This window comes from Meleagris gallopavo, chromosome 1 (assembly GCF_905368555.1).
Source record: "Meleagris gallopavo chromosome 1, MGAL_WU_HG_1.1, whole genome shotgun sequence".
Lineage (NCBI taxonomy): Eukaryota > Metazoa > Chordata > Aves > Galliformes > Phasianidae > Meleagris > Meleagris gallopavo.
Genome location: NC_139404.1, coordinates 109,513,470 through 109,529,388, shown reverse-complemented (window position 1 = coordinate 109,529,388; position 15,919 = coordinate 109,513,470). Strand labels below are relative to the sequence as shown.

The window sequence follows — 15,919 nt, the reverse complement described above, 5'->3', positions numbered from 1 at the left end:
AGTGTGATTGAAAATTACCTAAATGGAAGGTCCCAAAGGTTGATGAGCACTTCTATGAAGTGTGGAGGGAGACATGTACCTAATGGGGTATCCAAGGGGTCCAATCCTGTTCAATGTATTCATTAATGTTGCTAGGAACATTTAGATTGGAAAAGATCCATAAGATCATAAAGTCCAACCATTACTTAATACTAATTCCTGTCCTCCAGCACCACCATCTACACATCTCTTAAATGGCACCTCTACCACTTCCCTGGACAGCCTGTTCCTATGCCAAACCATCCTTTCCATGTAGAAATTCTTCCTGATATCCAGTCTAAACCTTTTGTAACTGGAGACTACTTCCTTGTGTCCTATTGCTTCTTACTTTAGAAAAGAAATCGACTCTCACATTGCTACACACTCCTATCAGGTGGTTGTAGAGAGCAATGAGGTCTCTTCTCAGCCTCCTTTTCCTCAGACTAAACAGCTGCTGTACCTTCTGCTGCTCCTCATATGTCTTGCTTTCTTGTCTCTTCACTAGCTTTTCTGAACATGTTTCAATGACTCAGTATCTTTCTCAAGGTGAGGGGCCTAAAACTGAACACTGTGGTTGAGGTGCTATCATATCTATGTCATGATCTGAATGGTGAGGTAAAGTGTATCCTCAGCAAGTTGACTGATGATACCGAAGTGAAATCAGTTGTTAGTACACCAGAGGGTAATACTGCCATCCCTATGGACCTGGACAGGCTGGAGGAATGGCTTGATGGGAACTTCATGAAGTTTTGCGAGGGGAAGTACAGAGTCCCGTACCTGACGAGGAACAGCACTAGGCATGAATGCATGCTGAGGGTCACCCAGCTGGAAAGCAGATTGGCAATAAAGGACCTGAGAGATTCTAGTGTACACCAAGTTGAATGTGAGCCAGCCACATTCAACTTATGCCGCAAAGAAATCTCATGTTTTTTGGTGGGGTTGCATTAGGCAAAGTATTGGCAGCAGGTGGAGGGAAGTGATCTACTCAGCACTAGTGAGGCTACATTTGGAGGACTGTGTCCAGTTCTGGGATCGCAGTTCAAGAGAGGCAAGAACATGGAATTATAGAAACTTGTGATTTGGGTGAGAAGGAACCTTTAAAGATGATCTCCTCCAAGCACCAAGCACGCACTGCTATCTCATGTCCAATTTTTCATCCACAAGTACCATGAAGTCCTTCTTTCCAATGGATGCTTTCCATCCATTCCTCCCCTAATCTGTACTGATACCAGGGGTTGCCTTGATCCAGATGTTTGACATTGTACTTGGCCTTGTTGAACTTCACAAGATTCAGATGGATTCTTTTCTCAAGCCTGTCCAGGTCCCTTTCACAGAATCATAGAATCATCAAGGTTGGAAAAGACCCACAAGATCATCCAGTCCAACCATCCACCTATCACCAATAGTTCTCACTAAACCATGTCCCTCAACACAAAATCCAAATGTTCCTTGAACACTTCCAAGGTTGGTGACTCCACCACCTCCCTGGGCAGCCCATTCCAGTGCCTGACCACTCTTTCAGACAAATAGTATTTCCTAACGTCCAGCCTAAATCTCCCCTGGTGCAACTTGGAGCCATTCCCTCTAGACCTATCACCAGTTACACGAGACATGAGGCCGACCCCCAGCTCACTACAATCTCTTTTCAGGTAGTCATAGAGAGCAGTAAGGTCTTCCCTAAGCCTCCTCTTCTTCAGACTGAACAATCCCAGCCAGCTCCTTCAGCCTCTCCTCATAAGGCCTGTGCTTCAGACCCCTCACCAGCTTTGTTGCCGTTCTTCGAGCACATTCCAGGGCCTTCTTGGCCACTTCTGGCTCATGTTCAGATGCCTTTTGGAGGGCATCTCTTATTTCTGTCATATCAGCTGCATCATGGTGTTTCTGTAAACTTGCTGAGGATTCACTCAGTCCTACCATCTGGGGTTTTAATAAAGATATTGAATACTACAAGTCCCAGTATCAAACACTGGAGAGAATCTAACAAGGGGCCACAACTAAGATAATGAAGGAACTTGAGCATTCTCCTGTGAGGAAAGGCAGAGAGAGATGAGACTGGTTGGCCTGGAGAAGAAAAGGCTCAGGGGAGGACTCTATCAGTGTGTATAAATATATGAAAGGAGGATGAAAAGAAGACAGAACCATGTTCTTCTTGCTGGTGCCAAGTGACAGGACAAGAGGCAATGGGCATAAATTGGCACAAAGGAGGTCCCATTTGAAAACCAGAAAATGTTTTGGTTTTTTTTTTCTCTAAGATTGACTGAGCACTGGTACAGATTGCCCAGAGAGGTCTTCCTCCTTCGTGATACTCGAAAGCAATCTGAGCGTGGTCTTGAGCAAGCAGCTCTTGGTGGCCCTGCTTGAACGCAAGTTGCATCACATATGTGCCAGTGGGCTCCTCTGACAGGAGGCACTTTAAAATTGATCTAGGTGTGACACTTGAGAGTTATGAAATGGAATTTGGATTCCTAAGAATCTTATGCATGTAGTGCTATTTTAGCTGAACTGTGATACCTTGCCTGGCCTCTGATAGCAGGTTTTCTGTAGGTGCACTGAAGTGTTGGATACCTTAGGCTGTCTAAAACATTGTTGATCATCTTTATTAAGGTAATTGAACTCTGCCTGCATTGTCCATATCCTTTATCCATGGCAGGATCTGCTCTGCATGTAACTAGTCATAGGACAAGAGAGAATGGCCTCAAGTTACACCAGGGGAGGTTCAGGTTGGATATTAGGAAGAATTTCTTCTCCAAAGGAATGATGAGGCACTGGAACAGGCTGCCCAGAAGGTGCTGGAGTCACTGTCCCTGGAGGTGTTTAAGGAAAGGGTGTAGATGTAGTAGTTAGGGACACGATTTAGTGGGCAATATTGATGGTAGGATAGTTGGACTACATGATCATAGAGGTCTTTTCCAACCTTAATGATTTTGTGATTATAGAGAGAAACCATCATCTGAGACTGTGAAGTTCAAAATATTTCTCCTCCCATTCCCCTCTCACTTTGCAAACTTTAGCAGGCATGATAGCTATGTAGGAAGCAGCCTGAGCAGGGCCAGACATCACTACAGCACAGGTATATGTTTTAGCATGGCTTAACATTATCCTGCTTTTGAAAATTGACTGCATCTTGGCTGCTATTGAAAAGAAAATGAAAGAAACGATGAGTCACCTGAGGCACAGGGTAATGTAATACAGATGTTACTTCTGCCTCCCAATCTAAAAATGGGAGAGATTTAAATTAGGTCAGATGCCATTGCTTGGGAAACAGTGGTAAACAGTGGTGTTTCAGTAGAAATAATTGTACATGAAACATAAACAGCATCCCTCTGTGATGCTGAAAATGCCTGGCTTCAAATGCTCGCTATAAACAGCATTAAAAAGTTAACTGTCCAAAGTGTTACTGCCTTGGAAAATCAGCCTGCTTTTAACGGCATGTACCTTAAACTTCTTCTGCCTGCTTCCCAATTGAGCGTGATGCTGGTCCAAGTGTTATGTGCAGAGTGCCTTTGTTGGCAGGCATGGCTAGAGGCTGCTAGCCTAGGTGCAGCGGGGCAGATCCATGGTGTGCTATGCTGCAAAGGAGCTTACATCCTTTGAATACTGCACTGCAGTGCTCAGCATCTACAGCATTAAATGTAAGCAGGTATCTGCAGAGAGAGAGAGGGAAAAAAAAAAAACAACCCTGGTGCTTGAGATAGTTTTGATTTGAGAAAGGTTTTGCAATGGCAAGTAAAGTATTATGAGTTCTGAGAGGGTGAGGTTAGACTTCTTACCAAGGTATTTAGTTGGATATTCTCATGCCTTTTGTGTAAACAAAAAGCCAATACTGAAAACTATAGTGAAATTTAAACAAGTTAAGCCCTGTTGAACATATGCGTGGTAAAGACATTGATCTTTTGTGTGTCTGTCATTAAGGGCTCATTGTTGCTTATGTTAGAATGTCTTGTCTCCTCTTCATATGGTTGCAGTGCTATTCAGTATGGAATAATTTTTTCTGATTATAGGTGTTTGTACTGAGGAGTTTCCTATACAGCTTTTGATTCCTGTATTATTTTTTTTGACAGAACAAGCAAGTTAATTATGTGGATGTTGGTGGAGCATATGTGGGACCTACACAAAATCGTGTTCTCCGGCTGGCAAAAGAGCTGGGTATTGAGACCTACAAAGTGAATGTAGATGGCTATTTCATCCATTATAAGTGGGTAAGTATTACATCTTTCATGTTCAGATACTTAAAGATAACACTGAATTTTGGAAAATGCTGGCAGTCATTCAAGGGGTTTCATTTAAAGCTTGCTCTTGGGAATCCCATTAACACCTTTTGAAGTGTTGTTACTCTCCTATAGCTTCCTGGCAGTTAGATAAATGATTCTTGTTTTCTTTTGAAAAGGACTCAAAAAATTAGACACGTGGCATTCTAAAATTTGATACATTCAGCACCTGATTATCTTTTCACACATTCTCTGAAGAATTGTTGCCTGAAAATTCTTTCTGAAATACAAGCCCAGTTCAATACTGGAAAAAGAATAATGCTATTAGATAATATTGAATAATGATATTAAACAAGAGTATTAAGGGACTAGCACTGGAGTATTGTAATGTATTTGGCCCAGTTATGTTGCTAGCTTCACATGAGGTATCTCTCAGTTCCTTAGAGTGGGATTCATCTTACTTAAAATTAGATGTCTAGAAATTGCACACTTCTGAGATTCTCTGGCTCATGGTGTGGAACAGACACTTCCAAGGCTCACTATAAACGTGTCTGAGATGTGAGACCGAGGGAGTTCGAATAACTCCTTCTGTTTAGGTATGGCTAAATGGCTAAAGTGAACTTAAATGAAAACTATCTTTAGAGCAGTTTATCAGCTCTTGTCTTAGTTCTTTAGCCCATCCGTTTTTTACTCAGGTCCTACTCAGGACCAGTACAGAGGGAGAGTGGTAGAGAGAGGGACAATTGTATAAGGTGCTAAGTGTCCATCTTCATAACTCACAAATTACTTTCCATTATTATTATTTTTTTTTTTAATATCTTTTTGTTTTGGTACTTCCCAGACAAGGCTTGAAGCCTGTGAGAGGCAGAATTGACCTGCTTGATAGAGGCAAGTCTATGTGGTGGATTCTTAACTGATTTAATTTTTATTATCTTCTCACTTTTTCTTCCTATTATTAGAGCAATAAGCTCATGCTGGAAAGTTCAATGGCCTACTTCTATAGTTTCTCCTTACTGGGGAGATTCATGCCATGCTCATAGAATAGTCACATCTTAAATAATTGTATAGTCACTCCACTCAAAATATTAACTGCACCACCTGGTGTAAAGCTGACATAGTTCTATGACAAGAGAGCTGGGCTGTTTTTACCAGCTGTATGCTTGGCCCACTGTATTTAATTTGAGCACACACATGGAACTCTTTGCTTCTTAAAAGGCACTTATCCTCTGTGTGTTAAATAAAAGGCTCTAACGGGTTTCATGAATTTGAGTCCTTAATCCATTTTGACACAGAAAATACAGCTTTTTCAGTCCCTTATTACATTATGCATGTCCTTGCTAATGACCAAGTAATTTTGTAAGTTTTCTTTGAAGTGGAATCATGTTCCTAAGCAAGAGGTGGAATTATGAGCTGTTAGTTGGATCACAGGCTCTGGATCAATTCTAGACTGGGCATTGTGGTCATGCCAAGAAAACCAAGGTTCCCAAGAGAGGCGTAGCTGTTGAACAGGAGGACAGCAAAGAGAATCTGAGATCTCCCTGTGTGGAATGACTTAAACACGGAATAAATAATAATTATGCTTTTCCTCCAATAGGTCTCATTCCTCCCACAACCTCTTCCCATGAATTGCAGGCTTTTTGTTTTCTTTTCTTTCCCTAAGGTTTTTCACTGCTTTTTTCTCCTTACTCCTTCCCTGAGAGCTCATGTAGTCACCGTGTCCTTTGTTTCAGGGATTTGTTATTGAACTGTCTCTACATCCCACTTCTGCTTGAAAGTTTTTGAAAACAAACTGTGCAGTCCAGGCTGTTGGCTAGGTTGATGAGTGCTCAGTGATCTTAGGGCTTGTACTTTTTATCTATCGTGCACTGACAGTGAGTTTCCTGCTGGGGATTTGTGCTTTCTTTGCTGTAGGTGTACATTTCATATTCATCAGAGGTGCTTAGGGAACCCAAAGTAGTATTTCCTAGGAGATAAAAATTGTGTTACTGAAGAAGTGAATTGATATTAGAGGATACTGCCCCAGAAATTCAATATTAATCTAGAAGAGGGATGTGTTCAGCTTCTTGGACACTGCCAGCTGTGGGCCAGCTTCCCTTCGAGTTTGAGGAGTCAGCCTGAAAGCTTTTCCCCTTGCATCTCATGTACTGTTTCTGTCCCTTAATGGCTGCAGAGGCAAGATCAGAAAGGAGGGGCTCTTCCCAAGGGCCTATCTGTGGGCTCTGTGATCCTGCAGCAGTTTTGTCAGTGGTGAGAGGGAGAGTTGTACTGAGGAAAGGCCGAACATTTCTTTAGATGTAGTTCTGGCAATGATTCATTCAATCATATGTGATCCTCACCATACCCAGATAAAGAGATTTTTGGCCGTTTGTTTACCACAGTTCAGTTTGGCTCCTTCTGCAGGTTTCCAGGATACAGCTTGGGCTGGGTTAGGAAAAAGTAGGAAAGTCCAGAAGGGGAAGCTGCCAAGGGAAAGTGGAAGTCCCCCTGAGGGATTTCATGAGCTGTTCTGTTCTGGATGGAATTTTTCCAGTATGTTTGTGGAAAAATCCCACATGCTAGATGCTTTAGAAACTGTTGCTTCGTGTAGGCAGGTTTGCTTTGCAGTCTTGGTTTATTTGAAATTCCAAATGTGTAATTATAGTTTATCTTTTCTTTTATATATTCATTCTCTCCCATCAGTTAGCATGGTAGCATGAACTGCTTTGATATCAATCAGAAACTTGTTTGTATCCTGTCACTGAAAATCTGTAACTTCTGGGCGTAGGTTTTTTTGTTTTTTTTTTTTGCCAGACTTTCTTTCCAGCCAGATTGCTCCATGGCTGCTCTCCCATAGTTCGTAAAAAGCATTTTTGGACTGAGAAAAGGCAGATGTGCTGAGGTTCTGTCTTTCCAGAAGGGGTAGATAGCTTTGCTTTTTTTACAGAGGTCCTTGAAATTTGCTGAGCTTCATTTTCACCTTCTTTTTAGCAGAAGACCTTAGAATGTAAAGGCATTCATGCTTTGGTAAATTATTAACCTCCTCATATGACAGCAGTTCTCTAGGTGCGTGGCTGCAGCACTCAACTCCACCTGAGAGCAGTAAATAAGGACTGGTTTTGCTTATTTGTTTGCTTACCATTTTCAGAGCAAGGTAACCTGTGACAAAAGATGAGCAATTTTAATGCGGTGCTTCACATTCACCATCCTAATCTTCTCTTTCCTTCATCCAGCTTTAAGATTAAGAGATTAACGTTGTCACTGTATATCTGCAGTCCAGCCATGGGAATCAAAGGCAACCCCAGGTTCTGCAGAGCTTGCTAGGTTACACCTGCTGGAGGTATTTAGCAGGGAGGGGTGCACACAAGAGACTCATACCTTAAGGAGCTGCTGCTACAGCTGTGCATGCTGTATATGGCCCAGGAGCAATAGGAGTTTTGTTCTTGAAGCACAAGAAATGTTCTTTACTTTTGCTTCATAAACATAAAGACACTATTGAGGTTTAAATACCCTATTTATTTCATAGATATCAATCAAAGATCCTAGTAGTTAAATCAAAAAGTCAGTAAGGTTGAAGAAGACTGCAGAGATCATCTAGTCCAACCATCCACCTATCACCATCATGCCCACTAAACAATGTTCCTAAGCAAAATTGTCCATTCTTGCAGTGGTATTATCACTTGGGCTTCATTTCTGTAGCAATGGCTACAAGCTGCAGCTTAACTCTGGGCAGAGAGAAGATAGATCTTGGATGGCACAGCATCTTTCTGAGGCCTTGCTAGTCGTGGAACTACAGTGCCTGGGGATATAATTTCTTTGGATTGATGTGGGATAACTAATCCAGGCAGGCAGCAGGATGCAACTCTGAGGTCTGCAGGAAAGTATTCAACATGCCAGGAAATGGGAAAAAAGAGTTAGATAAACTCTGTGAGGCGATCAAGCAGCCTTGTGTTAGCATGGGAACAAAGCCAGGAGGCTGTTTGCCTTTCAGTTAAGAAAACAGTAGTTCCCAAAATAATCTAACCAGAACACTGTAAACTCATTTAAAAATGGACTGTTGCAAGATCTTGGCTATTTGCAACGACCTTCTCTGTGAAGCATGTGACCAGAGCTCCTGTGCCTAGCAGGAAGCTGATATTAAAAAACAATGAATAATTTACCAACCCCATGCCATATGGGCTGGATAGTCCCTGCTATGGAGGAACTTCCGTGAACAAAGAGATCTGGCTCTCTGTCTGGTGGACAATGGGAATTTCTCTCCTGGAACTTAGAAGAATGGGGCTTTTGTCCAATTGGCCCTGACCTGTTACAGGTCCAGACCCCTGCACAAGGAGTTAGTGAACCTGTGAACTGTTCCAGGCTCTATAAATTCTGTCTCAGCCCCTTCCAGATCAGTTGGTAGTGCATTTTTCCAGGATTTCCTCCCTTTGTCTTGAATCTTACTAGAGTTATGAATTTTGCATGCATAAGAGAACAGAAAATAACACTGATTTAGACTGTATACATTGTCATTTGGCAGTTGCTAGTTCTGAGAGGGTTAAAATACGCTTTCCTATTGATCTTCTCGGCCTTTGCCATTGACCAAAGATGTGGGACTATTTTCAGATCAATAAAATGATCGTTCTTTTTATTTTTTTTTAAATAGCAGTTAAGTGAATATCCATTGTGACATACCAGTGGCCTAGACTATAGGATTTCTTGATTAGTTCTCAATGGATTGTGGTCATAGTGATTCAAAGCCAGTGTGTAGTGTTGGACAATTTGGAGGAAGATGTGAGGCAGGCAGGAGGTGGGCAAGTTCTCTCTGCCCCAGCAATCATTCCGTCTGCAGCCATCTGCAGAATAGGTTTGGGAGTTTCTGAACCTGGAACTGTTTAACATGCTAAAGTCAATACTGGGAGTTGGAAAAGTTTTGGCACAAACCCCATCATAGAGTTACCTAGTGATACTTTTCTTGGGCTGTTGTTTCAAGAAATGTAAGGGATATGTTTGACTGGGGAAAAAAAAAAAAAGAAGAAGAAAAAAAAGGAAGGAAGCCTTAAAAAGTTATTTATTTTACTTTCTTTTTAAAAATAAGTGCTGCTTTTCTTTTTGTTGTTGTTTTTTCTTTTTGAGTTATGTGAGCCAAGGACAGGACAAGTGTTTTCAAGTTACACCATTCCATTCAAACACTCTCTTGAAAAGCTTAGAAGAACATCTTACTTTACTCAACAGTGAAAAATCGTGGGAATTTTTTCAAACTGAACAAAACAGCCCTGAACTGAGGGCATTATTTTTTCCCTTACAGTATCACCATGACAAGATTTCAGTAATAACTCATATTTACCTGTTAACATTGCTCTTCACCTCTGCTTAAGGTCAAAATTATTAGTTTTAAAGCATAGAGGAACATAGAGGAAGACACGTTGATGCCACCTGCATTCCTGACCAGCATTAAATAAACTGACAGAGTGCTGTGCAATAATCTTTTGAAAAATAAAATGTTGTGCAGTAAGAAGAAAATGATTACCTAAGTATTACTGCTTTGCATAAGGATTACCATGCTTGATACAGCATCAGTTTGTTACAGTAGAAGCTATAGCATGCAGTTGGCCACACTGAATACATTTTTTTGGTCCATTTTTCTGTATCTGAACATGCAGTGAGGAATAGGCTGCCCAGAGAAGCTGTGGTGCCCCATCCCTGGAGGCACTCAAGGCCAGGTTGGATGGGGCCCTGGGCAGCTTGAGCTGGTGGGGGGCAGTCCTGCCCATGGCAGGGGTTGGGGTGGGTGGGCTTTATGTTTGAATACTGCTCAGGCAAAAGGAAGGGAGCATTCCCTTACTGGTAGTTTGTAGGAGCACTTTCTCTGTTCTGGCTGTGGCAGAAGTTTGTTTTGCATGCACACATGTACCTGGAGAAGGCTGGAACAACCTCCCTAGCCAACTTGTACATACCCAGTCCTTCTTATATCTTGGTCCCCTGCCCAAGTACTCCTCTTTCCGCTGTTGCACCTGCTCTGGGGATGGCAAAAGTTGACTAAAATGTGAAAGTTTGGCTTTTCTTACTACTTTTCTCAAGACTGACAGTTCAGTATGCTCTCTAAGTTTCATATTGAGCCATTTGTTGTTGTTAAGATCTTTGCAAAGAAGTGGTCTGGAAAATATCAGAAATCTGCACACAGTTATCGGTGGGGAAGACTTTGGTGTGTTGGTATGGCATATGCATTGCACAAGAAGCATATTAAACACAGCATAGAACCACACCTCCTACCTGCTATGGTCCAGCATATTCCCTGCATCCTGCCACGTGACCTGTGCAAACTTTTGACACACCTGGAAAAGCAAATATTTAAATGTTTTGGTGAGACATTTGCACTTGAGTTACATGGAAATGGTTCAGAGCAATTTAATAAGAGAAAATGCTGCCTGCTCATCCAATCCTCCTTCAGATTAATATTATCAGAAAGAACCAGCTGCTGTTAGATAGTTTTGCTCATCTTTATATCACAGAATTATCTGTAAATGGTCTGTATTCCTGTTGCAACTGTGAGTCTTGAGCATTGTAAGTACTGATAATATTTTTGCAAGTTTGCAGAGTTTTTCTTTCTGCAGCCTAAATCTTCCTTTTTGGCAAAATAATTTTTGGGGGTCTATTTTTCTCTCTAGACACTTGGAATAATAAAGAAATATGTTTATTTTATAAAGGTGAAGGGCGTCATAAAGGCACTTAGATAGTCAGAAAGTTTAAAATGTGTGCAGTTTTAAACCCGTGCAAATTGTCCAGCAGGCAGGTAAGCATATTCTGTGATATAAAAATATGTTGATATGTGGTAATGAAGAATGCATAGGAACAAGGAATATCACCTCCTTGGCCTTTGCCTGAGTCTCCATAGCCCAGAATTTGACAATCTGTCCAGAACAAAATTAAAAACAACAGCTGTAATATCAGCCCAACTTATTTTTTTTTCTTCATACTTAGCTTTATGCATTCAATTGTTATCACTTTTGTGCAGGGAAAAAAAAATATAGTGAGTTAAGTCTTTGGGGCCAAAAGTTTGACTAAGTGATGACTTTGGGAATTCTGTGTTCATGATTAATGTGGATGTGGTGTCTCTGTTATTTATGTTGCTTATATTCTTATTTTAGGGCAAGTCACGTCAGTTCATGGGTATTAACCCTCCAACATGGAATCCCTTAGTGTATCTGGATTACAATAACTTCTGGAGGACCATGGACAAGATGGGAAAAGAGGTAGGCTGTGTTAATTCCACCTGTTTTTTGTAATGCCTATGTCACCATAAGAAAATCTGTCTTGTTTATATTTTTTTTCCAGAGAGTGGTGGTCAATAGATCAATGTCCAAATGGAGATCAGTGACAAATGGTGTCCCTCAGGGTTTAGTACTGGGACCGATGCTCTTTAATATCTTCATCAATGGCATTGGCACTGGGATTGACTGCACCCTCAGCGGACTTTTTATTGCTTCTCTAATATAAAAATAAAATAAAATAAAAAATAAAACAGTAACTCTCATCAGGAAAGAAATCTAGATTAACCAGAAGCTGTGAGCTATGACAGGGCTTTCTTACCAAGAAGGTAGAAAAAGATCTGATCATCTAAGATATCTGAAAAAAAAAAAAAAAGTACTTTCACTGTATGTACTTAATGTTTGTACTTTCTCATGTCAGGGAAAAACACTACACAAACTGGGGGATGAGAATTACATCTGGAGGTCTTCCTGTGTACAAAAGAGTATCCCTTGGAGAGTCGTACTGTTTTTCAAATATTTATCAGCTGCTTTATGGTCTATCCAGGGGCCTCACCATACAATAACCTACAAGCATAGTATATATTTGAAAAGTCATGGCAGTCAGGTGAATTCCCCGGTGACTGGAATAAAAGCAGTGTCACATCCACTTTTAAGAAGGGTGGAAAGGACCACCCAGGAAACTACCAAACTGTCACCCTCACCTTTGTGCTGGGGAAAGTCATAGAACAGATCCTTCTGGAAGCTATGCTAAGGCACATAGAAGAGCGGGATGTGATGCAAGACAACCAGCTTGCCTTCACCAAGGGCAGACCTGCTTGACCAACCAGGTGGCCTTCTGTGATGGTGTAACTGCGTCAATGGACAAGGGAAGAGCCACTGATGTCATTTATCTGAACTTGAGTAAGGTCTTTGACACAGTACCCCACAAATCGTTCTCTTAAATTGTAAAGATAAAGATTTGATGGGCGGACTGTTCAGTGAACAAGAAATTGATTATGAGATCGTACCCAGATCGTACCCAGAGAGCGGTGGTCAATAGATCCATGTCAAATGGATGTGGTGGATGTTCTGTCCCTGGAGACATTCAGACTGGACGGGGCTCTGAGCAAGCTGATTGAGCTTGCTCGGTGTCCCTGTACGTTGCAGGGAGTGTTACCACCTGGACTTCAAGGGTCCCTTCCTACTTAAACAATTCTATGATTCTATGAAGTTACTGTTATCACAGGAAAGTTCATTTGCTGTATGGGATTTAGCACAATCAAATTTGTATACTATACTGTACATCTTTTTGTAAAATAATACGCATTTTTAAAACATTAAAATGTACACAAATGTACTCAAATGTCATGGATTATCAGTAAGAATTTAACTGTGTAAACATCATTTAATAGTATCTAGACATTTTTGATCTGTCTGTAGTTAACAGAGAGACATAAAGGCCTTCAGATATCTGTCTTATAACTCAGTGAATGTCTGGAGAAGGATTTTTTTTCGCTTTGCTTTTAGAGGAAACCAAGACAATTAAATTAGAATACACACCTCCCTCCTAGATCACTAAAGGCTGGGTGAGTCCCAACATAAGGATATAATTCATTAGTCAAAGTCAGATTTAGTTCTCCTGGTACAATTTGTACTCAAGGGTATGAGTTATAAAAGCTACTCCATTCAGTGGACTTGTTTCAAACTTAGCGCCATGAACAGAGAACAAGAACAAATCTTGGGGCCAGCATATCAGTCAACTTGGTGCCACAAACTAGCTTTGACCTGGCAATGATACAGTGCTGAATTATTTCTTGAATAAGTTGCTTCTGTCTTTAGATTCCTCCTGAAGCACCATGGGACGCTCCACATGCCGAAAAGTGGGACAAAATGACCATGAAAGAGCTGATAAATAAGATTTGTTGGACCAAGTAAGTAACCCCTCGTTTCAAAATCAAGCCTAGAATGACAGTTGGCCCCTAGCAAATTCTGGAGTACAGTAGCATGAAGCTTACTTGTGAAGGACCTGCTCGTGTTTCCTTTGACTTCAGATGGGGCACAATCAAATCTCTGGTGGGCTATGCACACATGGGATGAAGGGTAGCAAAAGCCTTTGGGAACTGAAAGGACAAATTAAGCCCAAGAATTTATAAGTGTCTCAAGCAGATGAGATGTGGTTCATACCAACAAAGGCAAGGATGGTAGTATAAGACAGTGACAATGTAGAAAAAGAAAGGTAATATGGACAGTACATTGAATGCATTAACATTTCACACTGCTGTAACACACAGTAGCTCAGATAAAACAAGATTAACATTTGTTCCTTTTTATTCAGTGCTATGGAGGAAATTAAAATGATGTTTTTTTTCTTAGTGTTACAAAAAAAAAAAAAAGGGGACTGGAAAAATAGGACTGACTCAAATTGGTATGAAACTTACCAGGAATTTGGAGGAAGCCTTTGTAGAGGTGTTGAGAAGTATTACCATATGATGTGAAGCCTTGTAGAAAAATTCCTGTGGTCTTCAGTGCAGTTATTGTTTTAGCTAAAGGGAACCGACAGAGAAGATGAGATATAAACATCTATGATAAGCATGCAGACAGCTCGAACTGACATAAAACAGTAGCTATTTAAACAAGTCTTTTGAAACACTTTTGAGAAGGTAAGGGTATGCCATTCACAAATAATAAAGAAGTAATTGCCAGTCATTTGAGCTGACTAAGCTTTATTATCAACATCTGTTTTTATGATTTTAGTGCCATTGAGCTCTATTCACAGACCAGATACTTACAGAGTATGATGCTTTGCAAACACAACAGAAATATATGGCATTTCACCCCAAGTGCTTATGGTTTAGTCTGAGAGATAGCAGGTGTGTACACAGGCAATGAGAGGGCAGGAGATTTTTGAGATGAGACTGATCTTATTGTTGTGCTGTTGTTAGGTGCTGAATGAGGATGTGTGGATGACAGGGTAGAACACAGTGCTTGTGTTGGCTGGCAGATATGATTGAAGATGCCAGAGGAACTTGAGGTTTTCTTCTGCAGACCCACACGTGGGAGTGACAGCATGTGCTCTTTTTAACATTTCCACTTAACTCAGTTAGAGAACATACTTTTCTTTGTCGTTAGAAAAAGCAAAGTGTAAATAACTCCACTTTGTAAGTATGAATGAAGGTCACTGGCAGGCGTAGAAATGAAGCCAGAAAAAGTGAAGAGTTTTACCCAGCCCCATGGCAGACTAGGAGCTGAGGAATGATGCTGGCTATGACCTCTCCTACTTAGTTATAATGTGTGTCTGCTTTAGCCCTTTAAATGAAACAAGGTCTTCTTGTTGCCTTTTACCTCCCTTGCCATGTTGTGCCTGAGCTGGACCAGGAGCTCTATCTTCATCCCTGCTGGCCTCTTGCTATACTTATCCAACTCTCTGCCCATTGCAAAGCACCATTCTTCTGCTCCAAAGAGCTGTCCTTGAGCATCAGCCAGTTCTCTTGGGTTCCTCTGCCCTACCGGGTAGTTTCCCATGGGATCCTGCCTATCGATTCTTTGAGGAAGCTAAAATCTGCCCTTCCAAAATCCAGGGTTGTAATTCTGCTGTTTATCTTACTCCTGCCAAGGTCTTAGACTCCACAGTCTCATGCTTACTGTAGCTAAGGATGCCTTTCACCTTTGCCTCATCCAGCAGGTCTTCCTTGTCTGTAAGTAGCAGGTCCAACAGAGCATCTCCCTAGTTTGTAGGATCATGGCCCAAGTTAATATATTGCTTAGAAGATGTGTGGTGCATTTTATATGTCTATGAAGGACAGCACTGTATGAATAGAAAAAGGAACAATGTTCAATATGGAATGATAACAGCTGGAAATACTCTTTTCTTCCTATCCTTTTCAATTAATTCTATTTATTAGGCAAAGAGAAACATGCTTATGCTAGCACCTGTATCCCTGCATGCTTTGCTGGCCCTATGCTACTCTGTACTACTCTCTTGCCTTGCATTCAGTATTTTTTATTTGTTTGACTGTGCTCTGTTTACTTTTTCATGCTGACTGTGGTTTAGCGCTGTGCCTGCAGTTTCCTGGCCAAAACTTTCCATTTGAAATTATTTCACTGTGTTAAATCTCACTCTGGCTGCATGTGATACAAGATACAGTGATTTTGACTTTTTCTTGCTCTCTGTTGCATCGTAGTTTTCTTTACAATAAATTTCATGAGCTGTTTCTCTGCAAATTCAGTCCCCTTGAGCCACCCTTTCTGTTCCAAGTGCACTGGCTCTTCCTCTTCTTGTTTTTACTGTTCCTCTTAGTCAGGAAGTCAGTGAAGTATAAGCAAAACTGAGTTTATAGTGATCTCTGTGGGAAAGTGTTCCTCTGCAAGGCTGTTTCTACTTTCAGTGGCTTTGTGACTCTGCACTGTTAATACATGTGCACAGTGGGAACACATTGAAAAACCTCTTTTAGATCTTCAAGACAAAACAGATTTTTTTAAATAGTTAAA

General features: G+C 41.0%; 1 protein-coding gene across 1 annotated transcript in view; it reads left to right on the top strand.

The window, feature by feature from the left end:
* LOC100540365 (amine oxidase [flavin-containing] A-like) overlaps positions 1-15,919 on the top strand; it is a 45,542-nt gene that overhangs the window by 14,098 nt on the left and 15,525 nt on the right. The window contains exons 3-5 of the mRNA XM_010724032.3: positions 4,080-4,217; positions 11,330-11,434; positions 13,271-13,362. Of these exons, the coding sequence (XP_010722334.1) occupies positions 4,080-4,217; positions 11,330-11,434; positions 13,271-13,362 (335 nt within the window). The remainder of the gene's footprint in view (positions 1-4,079; positions 4,218-11,329; positions 11,435-13,270; positions 13,363-15,919) is intronic.